Below are 20,278 nucleotides of genomic sequence, written 5' to 3' on the forward strand. Positions count from 1 at the left end.
GCCCAAAGCTCCGATAGCGAAGTGAGATTAGAAACACAAAACGCACCTGTTAGGATATAGAGGTTGTGTCACATCTTTATTCCGGGAAACTATATAAACTTCTGCAAAATTCTTTGACCCTTGACCTTAATAATTGCATGGAAGCAGGTTGCATGCAAGAAGTACATCAACCTCATCAAACAGCATCACCACGAAGTGGTGAATATGTACTTTCTGGCTTCGGTGGTAGTTTCATGCCGTAATATACATTGTTATGTGTGTCTGCGTCACGGGAGCATTTGTATGGGTGACTGGGACGTTTGGGGGGATGAAGAGTAAGCAGGCCTCGGTTTCACACCCCTGCCGGTTTGGCGAAACGCGCGCATCCCGTTCGTGTGGCGGCTGCCACCAGTCGGTGCGTAGCCGTTGTGCAGCGATGACCTGCTAGTATGATGGGGTAGTAGAAATATGACTCTCTGGTGTCGAGTATGGACCCTCTTGATTATCATCACATCAGGTAATGTACTTTTTCAAAACACTAAACAATATTTTTCAGTAGTATATTTTCGTTAAAAAAATTTTATTCAAAAATCTCATATTTTGTCTCTGTGAAATTTTATTTTACAACGCGTCGGGCTGTCAATGCATAAATTTTTACGATGCTCGTAAAAGTGCATATTACTCTGGTTCTAAAATATTTTTTGGGTTAAAACATACACTTAGACTTTATGTGAGCTATACATATCTGTATTTGGGGATGGAAAATTGAAGCACGTGTTTTATATAGATAGGTACATTTCATTTTCACGAATATTAATTATGGTAATTTTGCGTGAAATGCAAAATTGCGTTTTGGAAATTATACAAACAGCACGTTTTGCTAGGATCCTGTGGGTCTTCGGGTTTGTGTAAGATTAATAAATAATGCGCCGGCGTTTATGTTCTCCTCAAGCACCTTCGAAATATTGCATTCGCTCTGAAGGCATTTACGTGCCCGGCACGACGACTGTTTCGCTGTATTTTACGGAAAAGGTTCACCGTTGAAGTGGCATCTTTTTCGGCAGGTCGCAGCCATCCGAAACGAGGGCTAATTTAAATTGTCAGTAATCTTACCCGGCAGGAAGCGACCTACGTTTATTTGTGACAGCAAGAACGAGCAAACATTCCAACGTTCTCAAGGGCTCATTGCACAATATTATATTAGCACATCTATTTTCTTTGCATTTACTGTAAATGAAAAAAAAAACAAATAATTAAAACTAAAGAATAATTTGACGGAAAGTTTGTTCACTGGATGCGTACAAAATTGTTGCAGAGTTTTTGGGACAACGTTACAAATAACTGCAGTAAAACCTGACGCCAAACACATATTCAACCATTATGATCGGACAAAACATGCTGCAGCATGCTCTAAAAATATTTGAGCCAATGTTTGTTTTGTTCCACTTGGAGTGTTTACGAAAGGCTCAATGATTTCGTATTTTCAATTAAATTATTTTTGGGCTACCAGCCGGCAATGTATGGTTACGCAAACATTGTGCGCACGAAGTGATTCTCGTTCCAATGTTCATAAGCAGTTCTGGTTCGGATTATTCAGCAATAACATGACACGGGTTAAATGTTAAATGTATGTCAAAAATGTTATAATTCAATTAGGGCCGCATGAGGAATATCATTTCGCTCGATTAATTAAATAATTGTATAATCCTATTACATAACATTTCATATAACTAAATTTACAACTAATTGTATTACAATTTTTATTTGCGATTTTTAATATTGTCTTTCCTCAATTGTATCGTATAACTTTTTCAATTGTTACTTAGTCTTAAATGAATAAGCAGACAATTTCTCTGTATCACATGTCATCAAAAAGAATTAATCAAGACACGTTATATTTTGCGCGTTCTCCCCCACCGATATTTTTCCAACTACGTCGACAAAAACCATAAATCACTCGGGGAGAATGTAACCTTAATTGAACGACAAGTGGAAGACGTTCGTTTTGGTGTTTGTAAGTTCGTTTCGGGCACATTCGGGAGTTTGTAACACCGACGTCACAATTACGTCTTCATTCATAGCTTAGATGAATGATTGGATGATTTTTACACAGTATAGAAAAATTATTTGAGGTTAAAAACACGTATGGTTGCGCATGAACAAACAAAAAAGGCTTTGAGATTAGAGATAGGCGTGTTTCTCGTTTTTTGTGTTTTTAAACGCTCCATCGGAAGACGTGTCAATCACGTCGTTTTATAACTCACTAAAGTGGTACCGGTGGCACGTAGCCGCCGACTGAGCGGTCGAAAGCGAACGGGTGATAATTAGATGCAAACAAATAAGCTATCCGGAGGGCAAATAAAATCCCGGCTCGTGCAACGCACCCGACGCGTTCACCAGCAACTCTATGTGTGCTTCCGTTGATTTTCTATTACGATAAAACACGAGCGCAGGACGGCAGGACGTGCCACCAGAAACGCGCCATCGATTCCACGAGACGTAAACAACATCCTGCTAAACACACCCACCAAAGATCAATGAGACATAGTGGACGAGATCAATGAACTTCCTAGATAAAACGTATTAAAATTGAGTTTAAATGTCGTCAAGATTGGAAAATTGCAAAACACACTCACACATCTCAACGAGGCGCAATAATTATTCGGACTGTTGCGCAACAAACCGGATCAATCGCTCACCGAGCAAACTCGGTCGGCGGGGGCGTCGATCAGCAAACTCAGTTGACAAATTGACGACTTTAATTATTTTCCCAACATTGCTTGCTCTCACACCTTCAATATTCAGCAACACCAACACGCTCATATACCAATCACGCGAAATCCGATCGAATTTGTAAATGCATCAATAGTAATGCCGTTAAATAAATTAAGCACGCTCATTTGCAGTTCCACGAGTGCGATGTCAGTTTACTTCTCGCAATGATTAAATTCGTTGAATTTTGCGCTCGGATTTACGCCGACAATAGCGGCGAGCTAGAAATTTGAATCTGAATGCCAGAGTAAACGTAAGTACCTACATCTACTGGTTGTTATCGGAAGAGCGATTGCTTTTTCATTGACAATTGCTAATAATTCTCGTTTATAATTAATAGAGCTAAGTTTACAACTCGATTAAATTAATGTGCGTTGATTTGCGCAACTAATTTGTATTCGGGCGCGAATCTAATTTTGAAACTAATGCGATTGCTTGGCACATGTCCGATTTAATAGCGGGGTAGGAAATGGTGAATGCAAATTGCCTGTCAATATAACATAACATAATTATAGTATATAACATAATATATTATAAACCAGCTTTTGCCCGCGACTTCGTCCCGGTAGTGTTTAATAAAAATGTAATTCGTTTTTACTCTCTTATTCTAGACATAGTATGTGTCAATTCTATCAATAAGATTCGCTATTTTATTTTAAAGAAATTAATTATATAAAGAATTGCTAATTGCTGAAGTGCATCAGCACTTCCATCACTGCACTGCCATCTCGGATTCAACTATTTAACTATAAATATGATTGAATCTCTATGCCAACTTTTATTCTATAGAAAAGGGCTGTCTTTAGGGTTTTCCAAACAATTATTCAAATTTTTCTTGCTACAAAAACCATCCTTGGACTTTAACGAACATTTTAAAATAAGAATTAGCCAAATTGGTCCAGGCGTTGTTGAGTTTTGCGCTTTTCAACAGATTTTGCGATTCATTTTAGATAATGTCTATCAGCGTACCAAAAAATATAAATTTTGATAATTTTGTGTGTAGATGGATAAAAAAAAATTAAAATATTAAATATCTATTCAGAACTAAATATGCTCTGGCAGTATAATAGAATGTTTGGCTCTAACCCTCCGCTTCTTGTAGTGCTTCTTTATTCCATGAAGAACGTAGTGCTGCAACCTTTGGCGCAAGCTTCGTCCACTCTATTCAAGTACCCAGCTGGGGTTTTCTTCATTTTTCCTTCGTTTCCTATTTTCGATGCCATACAGCGCGCGCGCACTGTGGTACACGCAATCCTACCACTAAGTCCAACCCCGCCGACCTTTGCTTTATTTTTGTCTCCTGCTCGAACAGTCGCGGCGGCTTTCTTACAGAACTGCTCGGCTGCAAAAATAAATCGTCAAGAACTGTTCAAACATTTGATGATGACATTTTTCGAAAAATAAATAAGTAATACGTTGGTAATTTTTTGCCACCCGTCGACGAAATGATTCGTTTTTCTGACACATGCGGTGAGCTGTTCTGCTGTTATTTATTACCGAATATCCTGATGGGGCGGCCAATTTATGACGGCAACTAGGTATTTATTGAAACGTGGCTAAAAGCCCTGCAACCGGGGCGAATTCGAATGAAATTCAATTTACATTTTGTTGCCATGACGCTATACCGAGTTTATTTTAGTCCGCAGTTATGAAAAAATAAAAGCGCCCCGATTTAATGATGCAAATTTGAAGGTTTACATTACTAAATGACGGATTTATAACTATTTCTCCGTTGGAATAAAAACACATGATTTGCATACATCGAATAACGAGTTGAATGAAATAAATCTTCGCGTGTGGTGTGAGTTGTGCGTAGTTTTTATTTATTTATCTGTCGGGAAATTTTATGCTGTCAAGTGTAATACTTAGGAGCATTATGTTCGAAAGAGTTTTTCCAGCGAGAGTGTGTCTACGTGACTATTTTCAAAAATATTTAACGTTTGTATTCATATAATGCCCGGCTTGGAGAGGCGAGGCGAGACGTGCACCGTGTGTGTGTGTTCACCCGAGCGCACACGCGTTTTTTTTTCCTTCGGGGACAATACACTTAACATTTTGAATAAGAAATGCAGCATTTTCATTTCATATTAAATTCTTTCTCGCTACCTTTCACAGAAGCTTTGTATGTGTGCACTAATTCAGATAAATATACCTTTTGACATGGGAAGTCTATCCAGCAGGGATAAAAATTTAAAATAGTAAAATATGTTTCAAAATTGGTAAGGTACTTTAAATATTTAACCCGTCAACCTTTTTGTTACAATTCCGCTTTAAAAATCCAAGATTTTATATTTTTACCCCCCACTATGTCCCGGTAGTGTGTAATTAAAATGTAATTCGTTTTTACTCTCTTGTTCTAGACATAGTAGGTATGTGTCAATTCTATCAATAAGATTCGCTATTTTATTTTAAAGAAATTAATTATATATAGAATTGCTAATAATGCACTTTAGCGCGCCATCCCGGATTCAACTATTTTACTATAACTCGCCGTTAAAACCATCCTTGTACTTTATCAAACATTTAAAAAAAGAATTGACCAGATTGGTCTAGTCGTTGTTGAGTTATGCGCTTACTAACAGATTTTGCTATTCATTTTTATATTTAAATATTTGATTTTCTCTTTTTATTATTTTCCAATACAAGTTAAATGCTATCATATAAAAAAATGTGTTTACTCATGAGATCCATTTGACTGCCAGCGGCAAGGCAAGAAAAATCAGCATCAAGATTTGTTTAGTTTGCAACATCTCGGGCGGGTAAAAGACATTTATAACGGGTGCGACTGGTGGATCCGGTGGATGCGCCATTCAGCCCTTAACATCGCCGCCTTAATCTGTCACAATTTCGTACCCTCCATGGTCCAACTGTCTGGGCGATGTTTTGTTTTCCGGTCTTTTGCGTGCGACAAATGAAGGGCGATTTTTCCGCCGCAGATTCGCAACTATCTTTTCTCACCAACGCGGAACCAAATAGCATAAAAACACATCGCCGTAAACAAAGTTATTTGGTACAATGCAGAATGCATAGTAAAAAAAACACCGAACAACATGTCATTTTTTACGAACATTTTCCGTGTTTGTCTCATGCAATATTCACGTTGCGCAAAAAGTTGACGTTGAAAACTGTAGTGGGATGTGGAAAATTTCTGATCAACCGGCAAAGTTTACGCAAACATGCAAACGTTCTCCTCGCATGTGCGCGCTCGTGTGTTTGTACAGAAAACAAATATCTTGTTCAATTTTCCGAACGATTGGATGCGCTCGTACGCACCGTTGCAAGCGGCCATTAAAAATAACATTTTCCATGGAATATAATACAATATTCCTATAGCAACATGTGTACGGATGCGCCGGACGTGTGTGCACTTTGCTGGAATACATTCTATAAGCAATGTGCACCGCTACCAGGACTTGTTCGTTATGGCGGTCTCGGTAGCTAGCTTTTCGTGCGGTTATATATGTCGCTCGAGAAAATGTCCCTATTACGTTTTCCTTCCAATGCGCCGGACAAATTTTCCGAAAACGCTCGTTTCAGACAACCTAACGACGGACTTAAATTTCCACGCTGAAAAAAAAACCGGCAACGTTTTTCGTTTCAGTTTTTTCTTGCTCACTCGGGCCCACATGTTTCAATCGGCTTCACTGACGTACACGCTAAGCTTGAATCATTGTGCCGATTTCGTTTCCCTTTCAGGCACATCCTACGTAAATCATATTCGAATAATGTGTATGCACACTGTGCGGTTTTTATTCATGAGGGAAAAAAATAGATAAAAATTGATCGTTTATATAACCTTCATGAAATATTTACTCGACATTTTAGTATAATGTAAACTATTATGCACGAATTTTATCAGTTTATTTTTATGCCATAAACATTGGTAATAATTAAGTGAATGGATTAAAAAAATCATTAGTCTTCAAGATGATAACTTTGTCTGCAAAAATGTGCGTTGTTCTTGTTAGTAATGTTTTGTTCGTTGTTCGTTATGTATTTTTATCTTTCCTCTAGCGTTCGTTAGCGTTTTTGCTCTATCATTCCTGTCGGGACATGTCTATGGTAATATTTAAAAAATAGGACAGCGTTCGTTGCAGTCACGTTGGCACTGAGCACACGTTAAAAGTTACGCAAACTTCTAGTGTTGTTCTGAATGATAAAAAAGCGAATAAAATGTCAACAGTGCAAGCGTAAAATAATTGTGCGAAAAATGGAAAAGGCACTTCACCAACTCAACAGTTTCCAGCCCGATGCGCGTACCTAAGCATCAACCAACTAGTTTTGTTTATTTTTAGAGTAACATCACGTTTTTTCTCGGTTAAAATAAATTCGAAAACGTAAATTAACATTTTGTGAATTGCCTCATGATTACCTCAAACATTAACGAGTTTTTAAGCTGTGCCTGGCGCACCAGCAATGAATATGATTATCGGCAATAATGCGCTCACGTTTTTGCCAGCTAGCAAAAACAGTCAACTAGATAATTGCCACCGGCGTCGATCGAAGACACACACTATGCAAATTTATGCATACAATTTTATATTTATGTTTGGCTTTAATCGAAATTTATATTTGCTTTTTCATTGCGCGTCGAATATATTTCAGATCGAATTTACGACGAAACTAATTGATTATTAATTGCATATTATACGAACTCCGACCGGAAACATGTCTTGCTTTATGATGATGCATTAACCCAGATCCGAACTCGGATGCAGGCGCACATGATGTACGTCAGGTTGTTGTACATAGAAGGCGGCGAGGCGAACGAGTTAAAAGGCATAACGTTGTTAGTGCGTTGTAAAAGACGTGACATCAAAACACGAGTTACAAGAAGCAGCATGCGATAGCAGTTCATCATTCATTTACTTCATTATTAAGTACATATTAAACTATACAAAATATTATTATAAAGGAGTCAATTAATCATTACATATTGGAAGGGTGAATTAAAAACTAATATCAAAAGAGTTTTCAAAATTTTCGTTTAAAAAAAATTTTGTTTTCTTTTTCTTTTTCTTCTTGCTCGCAGTAAACCATTTGTTAATTCTTTATCTGTTCTAACTTATTGACTGATTACATTTATACACCTCTTCAATCAGTTAATTTCGTTTACTTTGCGCATTTAACACTTTAACCTACCTAAAATACTTTTTTTTAATAAAAATTGATTTTGACTTGATTTGATTTAAAATTCTATAACTATAAACAAAGAAGGAATTTAAAAACCTTACAGCTTAGTATGCAACGTTGAAATATACTATTATATCGCAACTTTATTCATTATAGCATCTACTTCTGTTTGTGATGTTTTAATCCCCAATATGTCGCGCCGCATGTTGTATGAAGGCTCAACGAACCTTCATCGGCGATAAAAACATAAAATGTTCAATGCGCCGTAGTAAAATTTTAATCAAGTCATTTTTTACTAAAGCCAAGCACGTCGCTCACGTTGCTCGATATCGAGCAGGGGATTGTGCCGGTAGTGCCGGTATTGTAAACGTAAATTCCGGCAGCTGAATGCGTTTGCTGTGCGCTCTGATTAAACACTATTAGGGACTTTTGAAGGCTTCACTTGGCAGAGAAAAATAAAATTGAAGCAAAAAAAACACATCCTTTTATATACGAGCACGAAATGTCTACTTTTCGCACGAGGAACGTGTGTGCACGTAATTTAATCACAGAACTCAATACTCTTTATATGTTGCTCGCCCGGCGAGCGGTTTAAAAACAAAAATACTTTCGTCGTTCATGACTTGCGGTAGGGTACGGTTGCAGATGCTGCCTTCTTGGTTCTTGAATCCGTGTGTTCGTAATGAACACCGACCAAACAACACGGCACGTGCGTCGATGAGTTCTTTGTCCGGCTTTGCAAAAAAAAAAAACAATACAAAAATATTTGGAAGCACGTTCACTGCGGGGCTTCTCTCTTGGAATAAAGCAGACTTGACGTTGCAAACAACATGCGCCAATGAATTGCTGGGCGACGCGTGACGTGTGTACATTGTCTTCATTGAGAGAGTTATTAGTCGGGGGCGCAGGAGACGAGAATGACGTGTCGTTGCATTACATTAGCGCTGTGAACAGCAGCAGCGAATGATGTTCAAGTTTTCGGTTTATGAGCTTTTCTTTGTTTTTCTTTGTTAATAAGTTCGCCGTATTCACGGAAGCGTCTCCATTAAAAGCAGCAAAGAACTCCAGTTTGCAAATTATTCATTGTAGAATTATTTGTGGTCTTTGTGTAATTTAATTAGTATTATTCCACGCTCCACAAAAAAGATATTATTAATTTTTTTTTGTGTTCGGATCTTAAAGCATTTATTTTTTAAATTTATTTATGTCATGGTTATGGCACATAAAAAGTTATAGCCCAAAAGCAGTGGAAACTCTTCCGTACGGCGCTTGATTTTTCCGAAAGCCAAATTTTACGACATCATTCTATATACATAGTGCATTTTTGATTTTCGTCGCGCCGCACTGCTATCTCTTTATGCTACAGCAATTTTTCCTGCGTGCGAGGCGCGCGATGTAGATGCAAAACGCAGGCAAAGCGGCAAACTGGAAATAGTGCCTACGATGCCCGAATTTTTACAACCACACATTTGAATCTTTATTGCACGCCCGGATCAAGTTTGCAACCTCTTCGCATCCAGCGATTTTTGCTAGATATATCACGCACAAAGCGTTTGACTGCGTATATCGTCGTAATTTCAATATTATTAAATAAAAAATACAAAAAGCCGTAATTTTATCACAAATAAGGAATTTAGTAGATCTTTTACCGGATTAATACATAATATATGCTATTAGACACGACTAATAGGGGAGAGTAGGGTAATGGGAGTCAGCGGGTAATGGGAGTCACCCATATATCCACGAAACAATAGTTACGAGTACCGCGTAAACGGCGTTCCTACCTCCGTTCTGGCCCCCCAGTGCCACCCCCAAAAAATCATGCAAATCGGTGCGTGTATCATTGAGATACGCCAATATTTTATTTTTGAGCTCCGCTGATCTAATTTTACGTCCACGCAAATTAGAAGATAAGTGTCGAATATCTTGCAATATTCGAATGAAACTTTTATATAGTCTTAGTTAAACATTCAAAATCGTGATGTGCAGTTCAGATTACATTAATGTTTTGAAGAAATATTTTTTTTGTTTTTTTTTCACAATAGTGCAATTGTGGGCAATGGGAGTCATGCGACTCCCAATGGACGTTTTTGTCTTTAGTCCTATACTATATTTTATCCACAAACTAGCTTTTGCCCGCGACTTTGCTCCGACAGTGTTTAATAAAAATGTAATTCGTTTTTACTCTCTTGTTCTAGACATAGTATGTGTCAATTCTATCAATAAGTTCCGCAATTTTATTAAAAAAAAAAAATTATATAAAGAATTGCTAACAATGCACTTTAGCGCGCCATCTCGAATTAAACTGTTTAACTATAACTATGATTGGATCTCAATGCCAACTTTTATCCTATAGAAAAGGGCTGTTTTTAGGGTTTTCCTGGCAATTATTCGAATTTTTCTCACCGTAAAAACCATCCTTGCACTTTAACGAACATTAAAAAAAATAATTGGCCAAATTGACCAAGGCGTTCTTGAGTTATGCGCTTACTAACAGATTTTGTGATTCATTTTTAGACTCTAGATTAGAAATTTGACGAAATAATTATTTTTATGAAAATTAAGTAATATTTATGTTAAAACTCAATCTAATATAAAATTAATCCTTATTTTAGCCTGACATTTGTTATACCTGTGTTTCACGTGCGTGCCTCCACAATATTTGCTGCCACGCATACGTGAACATCACATATTCCTAAGGGCGGATAAGACGACAAAAGTGAGCTTGTTGCGTGCCCTGAAAAGTCGATCTTTTCCCAGAAAACTGGAACAATTCAATCACAGTATATCGTAACTTAAACATGTAACTTTATCAAATTTCTGTTAAATGTATTATTAAAACAGACATAACAAGTTTCAGCATTTCATTCTATCTATTCAGAAATTTATATAGGTGATGTAAATATGAGATGTAAATTTCTTCAAGAACAAAACCTGTATAAATTGCAAACGATTTGATAATGCACTTTACAATAGACTTACACTACCACTTACATTCGTACTTGTATAAATATTTCACTCAGGTCTACATTTAATAACTGCATTTCGTAATTACATTAATTGGCCATTGTATTGTCACTTAAAACTTGCGAATTTTCAGGAAAATGCGTACTCGTACTTTGCTTTTATCGAGTGCTGCAGACGGGCAAATGCAATCAGAATACAATTAGTTGCATAAAAGTGCATCCAAAAGTGTCTAGCAACAGTGAGTAATTATTCATACGGCATTAGAGTGATTTAGCAGTGAGATGACATTCATATTATTTTTTTGTTCCGCCCAAATAAATTTGATTTACAGTTTTATTCCAATAGGATTTTGAGACTTCATAAAACTGTACGCGGTGGTAAATTATGATAATGGGAAATTTCAAAATATAGATAAATGTATCTTGCTCACAGCAGAAGCAAACGTTTTTGCATCATTTTTAGACAAAGAGAAGTTTTTGTCCTCATAGAGGGAAACGTCTTTATATATATCTACACAAAAATAGGATTCTGAAAACAGTTGTTTAGAATTTTAAATTCTTTTTAGTCCTACAGAAATAAAACAAGAAAATAAATTTCTAAACAACTTACTAACTGAGTAAATCATGACAGTGTATGTAATTACGATTAGAAGACGTCCAAGGGACAAATGCAGAATTTGAAGTAAATGTCATTTCGGGTGTAATTCCGGAATAGTTGGATTCTGACAATTAACTAAGCTGATATCCAAAGAGGTGTGACGTTGCGTAAAGGCCTTGTATGTGTGTTCATTAGCGGAGCAGTCGTAAAGTTTCCATCGTCTTACGAGTTGCACATTGAGTCTAGGTAGGCAAGTGACTAAACTAATGAATACCCAAATTACTCTCGGTGAATCCAGGACGTCTCGCCTGCGGTTTGCACAGCAAGCCGCCTCCGAACGCTGCGCGCTGCGTTCGCGAAAGTTTTCGGCACCACACACGTTCCAAACTCTACATCCGCACCGAGAACACCCTATTTCTTATCCCCGAAATTGCCGCACATGCGTTCGCCTTAAAATTTATTTGCGTATTTGCGTTCTGTTTGCGTGCTTGAGGTTTCGAGTGAGTGTGTTCGCCTTGGTCGGATCGGTGGCGGCAATAATACACCAAGCCACTTCATATTTTTGTTAATCCTTCATTCCCATTGAGATCCGCGCGGATTATGTGCTCATGATACTCGCGGATTTATGCAAATACAATTAAAACGTGGGCGCGTCTTGCACCTCTTTAGTCTTCGCTGATTGCTGCGGTATTAAAAATTACATTTGCAAGCAAGCAAGCTCATTATAAATGCAGTAAGTGTTGAATAATACGAAAGTGTTGGTGGGTCGACATATAAAATTTAAATTTAGCTAAAACCTGCTATAGCCGTGCTATAGAATTCTAATCTAGTTTATTTTGATGGAAATTGCAAAAACTTTTGCGACCTTTTCAACGCGTCTTTTCAAATCGAAAATAAAGTTACCATACTTCCACACCTACAGCGAAAAATTTTCCGCGCGCTAACTTAAACTTACTTTGCGTTCATTTGTTGCTCAATGTGGAGCATGTAAAAGTACTGAATTAAATTTTTACACGTGGCTACGTCAATATTTTTCGTCAAAAAGTTTGTGCACGACCGCATGAAATTCAATGCAAAACGACTTGGACATGTCTCATGTCTATTCTATTCTTGGTTCCTCTCGGATTTGATGTCAGCCTTTTGGGTTCGGACAGTCCCGAGCGACGTGCGCTCTGGATACAAACTACAACTAAAATAGATTTATCTCGGACGGACAGAATGTTGCAAATGCAACTGATGCACTTCTGGGAATCAAAGATTTTACGTTCGTTTACGAACAACATCATGAAGAACGGATTTTCTTCAACAATTATTTTTTTATATTGAAAAGTAGCCACAAAATGAAATTTGAACAAGCTGCTCATATCAATTGTTATTGATTTATTTATTTCGGTATTGTACTTAATGTCCCAAAAGTATATCGAAGTAGCTTGGTAGAGTAATAACACAAAGTTTATGTTCTTCTGTAAGCTGTAAGCTTCGATTTTTCCTGCGTGCGGAGGCGGTGGCGAAGGATAGGTTGCAGTTTGTTGGCCTTTCAGCAGTTTACGACTGGTCAGACTTGTTTGCACTCTGCGAGCAATTTTACCTTAGATCTATGAATAATAGTTCCCTTTGCGTTTGCCATCTATAACACGATCACGTACGGTACATGGACAATTCATTTTTATTCCGAAATAAACGAAAACGTCATGATAGACAAACAGCGCTTCCGCCACGTTTGACTTATATTAAAGATATTGATTTTTCAGCAGATATTTGAAACTTTCCAGTCGAGTGAACATTTTATTGCGATCGTCGGTCGATGTGTGTCACTTAGCGCTTGAAGTGCTTTGTCTCCAAAGGGTATTAACTGTCACCCTTTTGTGGAAGTATCATTTTTTTGTTTGTTTCGCAGTATTACAAATTCTGCTTTGACTTATTTTATTTTCAAAAACAAAGTTTGTTGAAAATTAATTTGTTAACGGTCTTTAAGTTACATTAATCAACGACAAAATTTCACCAAGTGTAAACAACTGGAAATTAATTGTGTTTCCGTATGCCGCGTAACTAATTGCATTTGTAATTGAAAATGAAACTGCATTTCTCTTCCAATTCACTTCAACATACCTTGTTATGTTCTGGATACCTAGATCAATTTCTGGCACAAAATAGAGACAGCAACAAAGAAAAAACAATTACGAAACTTTATCCATAAATCTTTCCCGAAACAAAGTTAATCAAGGGCTGATAAAACTTCATTTAGAGTTAAGTTATTAGCAAAAAAAGCTGAGTCTTCAACAGGGTGACATGCTTACGAGTATGTCAATTTTATTTACTGGGTAATCATTTTGTTGGCAACTGCATATTGCACGACGTTTTCACTATAAAACTTTCTGCATTCGTCATAAATGTTTGCTAAAGTTATAGTATTTGAGATAACCGCAATAACACGCAGCAAAACGTTTGCTCACCACGAAACACATACAAAACTGGCACCGCACTCCAAAAAAAAAAGGAAAAAAAACGATCATGAATAATAAGATGAAGATGTTTTCTTGCCATGGTATTTATTATTCTAGCAGCAACGCGCATTTTTTCGTTTCGCTAACTTCCACAGCATCATGCGTCAGAACCTAAAATATTGAGAGTGGCATTCCTCGTGTCGAGAACGTAACCTCACTTTGTTTAATGATAATTAATTAAGTTTTACGCTGTTTTCGCTGCTTTTTTACCCTACAATAAATTATGCCGGGAATTTATGATAATACTAGTACTTTAATTATTAATTATAAGTAAACAAGTATGGCGCAAGCACGTTAATTAAAGAAAAATGCAAACATTTTTTGCAAGCAAATTAAATTTATTAAATTCCTGAAGACATTTTATGACCATCAAATGAGTCTGCATTTTCTACTCTGTGAGAAGAAAAAGGGAAAAACTTCAAGTTGCATTTGCGTCGGTTTCTGGAAAATGTCTCGCGGGAACACCAGACTTTCCGATTTAGGGATATAAACGAAGCATCGGTTTAATCATCTTACGATGTTTTGTTACGCTCTCGCAGTTTGCCGCTGAGCGAGGATGTTGTTTGTGTGAAAATGTATTTTTTTATCGATGAGTTCCGACATCCGTGTTGGAGTATCACCGAGGGAGCACGTTGAACTTGAGCGAAGATATTGTGCTATGGGGGCGGATGGAAGGCTAACGAAAATAAATTAATATGTCATTTTTCCTGGATGTTACCATCTTAATTATTGATTTGCGATCATCATTTGCGCAATTTTTGTAATAAAAAAAAATGTTTTTCCAATATGAAGAGAATTGTAGGAGTAAAATGTCAATAATTTCACATCGTGTGAATGAACATGCAAAATGATGCGCGTCCCTAGGTGAATTGCTAATATATTCAAGCGTAGTTGTTTGCATAAAAAGGGGTGTGCGTCTCGTTAGAAATTTACGTTTGGTTAACATTACATCAACAACCGTGTTTTTTTGCTTGTGGAAGTGAAAACACCGTTCATAATTTGCGACTGATGGACTTTCCCACAAATTGCTTTGCGAGCAATTTGCAAACAAATTAGAACCGTATATATTTATGAAAACATCGAACGGCTTATTTTCAATATAGATTAAGAGTTGGGTGTAACGCGATAAGACAATGCATGTATAACTTATGTGTTCATACTTAACAGATATGCATAGTCATTGATATTAAAATGGTCGGAAAATTTGTTTCAAATAGGCACTTGCCCTATATCCGCGGCTCTTTCAAATGTAAATCGTCTGTTAATTTCGACTATTTGAAGTAAACGAGTGGCGTCGAGCAAGCAAAGAGGCGCTGTGTGCATTTAATGTTGGGCTTTTAGATAATGGCGCAACGTTTTAGATACCGGTTAAAACGCGGCCCGGATTAAGTGATTATCCCACTAAAAGCCCTAAAAGTTCTAGACGCTTTTCGCGCGAGCGCGAGAAATATGAATATTGCACCTAGGGCCAATTTATACGTAATATCCATCTATTAGTGTGACCACGTTATGCATATAAAACATGCTATTACCATGTTAGCACTTAATTCTTGAAGTTTCATTTAATTCTTTTTACAAGTATAAGAATGCTATTGTCATTAACTAGCTTTTGTCCGCGACTTTGTCCTGGTAATGTTTAATTAAAATGTAATTCGTTTTTACTCTCTTGTTCTTGACAGAGTATGTGTCAATTCTATCAATAAGATTCGCAATTATATTTTATAGAAATTAATTATATAAAGATTTGCTAATTGTTCACTTCAACGCGCCATCTCGGGTTCAACTATTCAACTATAACTATGATTGAATCTCAATGCCAACTTTTATCCTATAGAAAAGCGCTGTCTTTAGAGTTTTCCCGGCAATTGTTCAGATTTTTCTTGCCGTAAAAACCATCCTTGGATTTTAACAAACATTTAAAAAAAAGAATTAGCCAAATTGGTCAAGACGTTGTTGAGTTATGCGCTTACCAACAGAGTTTGCAATTCATTTTTATATTATAGATAAGTAAAATTAAAATTGACCAAATAAAGGCGGCAATTTTTTTTATCAAACAGGCAGAAAAGTAGCCGAATGTTTTGAAATGATGAAAATACAAGTACCTACCAATATTTGATGTTTCATATCTTATTTTATAAGTTATAAAAACAAAGATGCAAACATAGAAGAATATCAAGGAACAAATAAGAAAATATAAACCTATAGCTTATATTATATTATTAGTATCACTAAGAACAGAAAAATGACAAATCAATATTCGTTTTGTCAGAAATTTTCTACTACTGTACATCTACTACAAAGCTAAAAATTCAAATAATGCATTATAATAACTAAGTTTAACCACATCTTGCTAAATCACATTAAAATTTTCTGTGCCCTAAGTAGTTTTGTGAATCCCGGAGTGCATTGTGTTCTGGTTTGATGTTTGTTTCATACGGCTTTCTCATTGAATTAAATTTCCGTGTGTCTTTACTTCTCAGAGGATGTACGCACACTCACGTTACATGTCGTGCATTCGCTCCCAAGCGATGGAAGGAGAGATTGTTTGTTCCTGCGGTCTGCACGCCTTATTCATTCGTATTAGTTTGCGGCCGCAAATTTGATCCCCTCTGGCGGCCGCCGGAAAACTGGCGCGCCAACGCAGCACTTCCACATTCCACTTACATAACAATTACGAACAGCCGCCGTCGCGATGTTTCGTTCGGCGGACGGCGTTCGCATGGGACTGTATTTATTACTCGAAGGGATTAGCCTCGGAGATAACCCACAGGCGCAGTCCCTCATCGCTCGGTGGCGGGTGACCAGCGATAAGCAAGCTATTCGTGCGGTGGATTACAAGGAAAAATAATGTGTCGCTAGATATATCATAGATGCTTTGCTAAGCAACGTTAATCACGATGAAAAATAATTACGTCTATGAACGATATAGTAGTTCAGTTTTGAGTGCTGTGTGAGGAAATTTGAACCCAGAACTGATTTTACTCATACAGAATATACACATTTACCTATTATGGCAATAAATCAAGTTTTGAATGTAATAATCTAAATTCTAAACTTTGAACTAAGCATAAAATATCCACCAAGTAGAATTATATTAGTGCACTAAAGGGTTTTCCAACAAACACTGATTCCAACAAACTCGAGAACATCGAAAACGATTCCGAACATACTAAGGGTTGAACTGAACACTGAATCCTGATGCTCTTTCACTACGCCCAGTGTTCCGGCGGCATGTGGAAGGAAGTCGCGCGTTTGCAGATATTCCGCATGCTGTTCGTGTATAACTTTGCGTAAATGTGTCGAGATCGCTGTTAAGATTAAATTTGTATCTCTACCATGTACTCGCTGGATAACACGCGAGACGTGTAACTGGGAGCAAACTGGCTCCAGAAAAAAACCACACAACCAACATTGCACGAATTGAGCGGTGTGTTGCATACTTATGGCTGAATTTACCACTAAGCCACCAGTAAACATTAAACGAATGATAATCGCGCAGTTTGTATTGTAATTTCAATTTAGGTTGGCCCATTGTGTGAGATTTTAAAATGTTTAGTTTCTCGTTTATCAAATTACCGCACATCATATAACTCACTCTCCAAGTGGCAATAATAGCCAGCGAAAACATTTATGAGGCGTGTAATTCGGCAGTGCAAAAACCCGCCCTCATTCAACATCCACCATTTCACTACCGCGCTCGCGCTCACCACGAAACAACTTTCAGGTTAGGTTAGTCCAACTTCCGCTGTGGCAATGGCAGCAAATTCGAGTGTTTCCCGGAAGAGTCTAGTCATAGTTGTGAAGTAGTTGGACGGCAAAATTTTCGCAAACTTTAATAAAGTTTACGTCATTATCAGTATAAGCCAAAGCTAATTAAATAGCCTCAATCTTGCACAGCAGGCGTGCGTTGCTGCAGAGGGCAGCACTAGAGAGGACACGTCGCTAGTAAAGTTCTTGCGATGTTGTTGAACCACATCCCTCGGGCCTGGGGGGTGGTCTTTGCACATACTCGATGCGGATCAATGGTCAGTTATTAATGCGCTGGGTTCGCACGAGCTGCGTTCGACTACAATGGATCGTAAGCCTATTTGCATAGATGAGTTTGTGCATAGTACCTAAAGGGTTTATCAAATTTCACATCCGCATTAGATAACCGAAAATATCTCAAATATCATAATATAATTATTAACAATAATTAATTTACCTACAGCTCTCAACAATACGTTGATTTAATTAACGGGTTTGTTTTCGAATGAATTTTGTTCTAAATTATAATATTATTTTTAAACAGGGCTTCGTTGACAATGCATGACAATGCGGCCCGTGGTGCAAACAAAAACGTTCAAACCAAACCGAGTTCAAAGCGGAATTACGTTCCGGCCAAGCTAATTAAAAGAGTTAATTAATTGTTTGCCCATGGGACGCACCCACAATGGTGGATCTGTCGCAAAAAAGAACCTGCGCGTGCGCATTTTTACAACACTCATTTTATGAACACTTCAAACTCACTAGCTCATTTTGTGGCTCAAAATATTTTATGTCTACCCATTAATATCAATATATGTATGTGGGTTACTTATCTTGATAACCAAAATGACATATGGGAATATTGAACATTAAAAATAATTAAATTATTTGGCTTTTGGAATTATTTTTATTTTAGAGGGATAATAGGTACGGCTTACTTATATTTCCAGTTATAAGATAATAATTAAATTAAAGTTCAGTCAATTTTAAATAGCATTTTTATAAAGGAAAGATTAAAAAGTCGATGGAATTTTAATTAAATTTTTAATTATCGCTGCGTTTCAATTCCTTATCGACTTTTTTCAATCTTGGCTTGAAGTTTGACAATTATATTTTATTTTTCTGCTTTAACTTATAATTAATCTCTTGATGTTTATTTTTATTTCTAGAAGCTTTTTAGCTTAGTTCAATCTAAATCTAATCTATTTATGCAACTAATTTAAAACTATAATTTTTATTGTCAACTAGCTTTTGCCCGGGACTTCGGCAGTGTTTAATAAAAATGTAATTCGTTTTTACTCTCTTGTTCTAGACATAGTATGTGTCAATTCTATCAATAAGATTCGCTATTTTATTTTAAAGAAATCAATTATATAAGGAATTGCTAATAATGCACTTCAGCGCGCCATCTCGGATTCAACTATTTAACTATAACTATGATTGAATCTCAATGCCAACTTTTATCCTATAGAAAAAGGCTGTCTTTAGAGTTTTCCCGGCAATTATTTGAATTTTTTTCGCCGTAAAAACCATTCTTGGACTTTAACGAACACTTTGAATAAAGAATTGGCTAAATTGGTTTAGGCGTTGTTGAGTTATGCGCTTAGGTACTAACAGATTTTGCGAATTATTTTTATATTATAAATGTATATATTATTTATTTATATATAGAAGATTTGTTAATTTGTTTTCTTGTAACATGAGTGTTTTACTCAAATAGTGTTGAATGTTGTTTTGCTTATTAATAACTCAATTTCTGCATTGTATCCACAGTATACCAATACGGGTAATCAAATTAATACCTTTCGCTAACTAATCGTTCAAAGGAATTTAATTAAACCACCAAATACTGGAAATTTGCATTAATAAAGTTATTTAATCAATTTTGACTAGGCCGCTACTTTCGCCAGCTCTTTCGCTTAGTAGTAACACGCGAGGATAACATGTCTGGCTAAATTAGATTTTCTGGATAAGGATGCGCCAAGGATAATGAATGATTAGAAACTCGCGTAAAACTGTTATTAATACAAAGTAGCGCAAAGAGACTGTGGAGATAGGGCAAAGTAGTCGCCGTGCACGTTCTTCATTGTTACATTTTGCTTGCAGGTTACGTGCTTATTTGTAATCAGCCAAGAAAGCAATTTTCTTAAATCTTCCTTAAAATAATTAGCGTTGCCTGTGTGTTCCGCATGAGAAATGGCTGATGAGTATCTAAGGCTATTACAATACAATTTACTCCTGAGCTTTTAAAGAGTGATTTCTTTGCGCAGACTTTTTGCTTGCGTTCTTAGGAAATTGCCTTCAATTAGTTGCGCTTTTATCGAAATGCCTTCGCTTCGAGGTTCAATCCAATATCCGCTCATGCTTATCTTCGCTTGCCATACGTTCAAAACCAAAGATTGATGAAATGTTTCAAATATGCATTGAAACATTTGCGTTGAGAATGTTTGCAGGTTAAAAAAAAGCGTCGCGGGGAGTCTACCAGGGCATTGAAGTGGAAGTAGAAACGATGCGAAGGAAAATTGCGGTGGTGGCAAGCGACAAGCAAAAAAAAGATGGCGGGGGTGAATGAGGTGACA

At 36.8% G+C, this 20,278-nt stretch overlaps 1 protein-coding gene across 7 annotated transcripts in view; it reads left to right on the forward strand.

The window, feature by feature from the left end:
* The first annotated feature begins 358 nt into the window (after positions 1–358).
* The window catches only part of Dscam4 (Down syndrome cell adhesion molecule 4), a 50,555-nt gene continuing 30,635 nt past the window's right edge, over positions 359–20,278 (forward strand). For all 7 annotated transcript variants that reach the window (XM_065311937.1, XM_065311941.1, XM_065311940.1 and 4 more), the window contains exon 1: positions 359–496. In XM_065311937.1, the coding sequence (XP_065168009.1) occupies positions 448–496 (49 nt within the window). In that variant the 5' untranslated portion in view covers positions 359–447. The remainder of the gene's footprint in view (positions 497–20,278) is intronic.

This window comes from Atheta coriaria, unplaced genomic scaffold (assembly GCF_025399875.1).
Source record: "Atheta coriaria isolate IRGN ID8LTWV9N9 unplaced genomic scaffold, Caltech_Dcor_3.1 hic_scaffold_9_pilon, whole genome shotgun sequence".
In the NCBI taxonomy this organism is placed as follows: domain Eukaryota; kingdom Metazoa; phylum Arthropoda; class Insecta; order Coleoptera; family Staphylinidae; genus Dalotia; species Dalotia coriaria.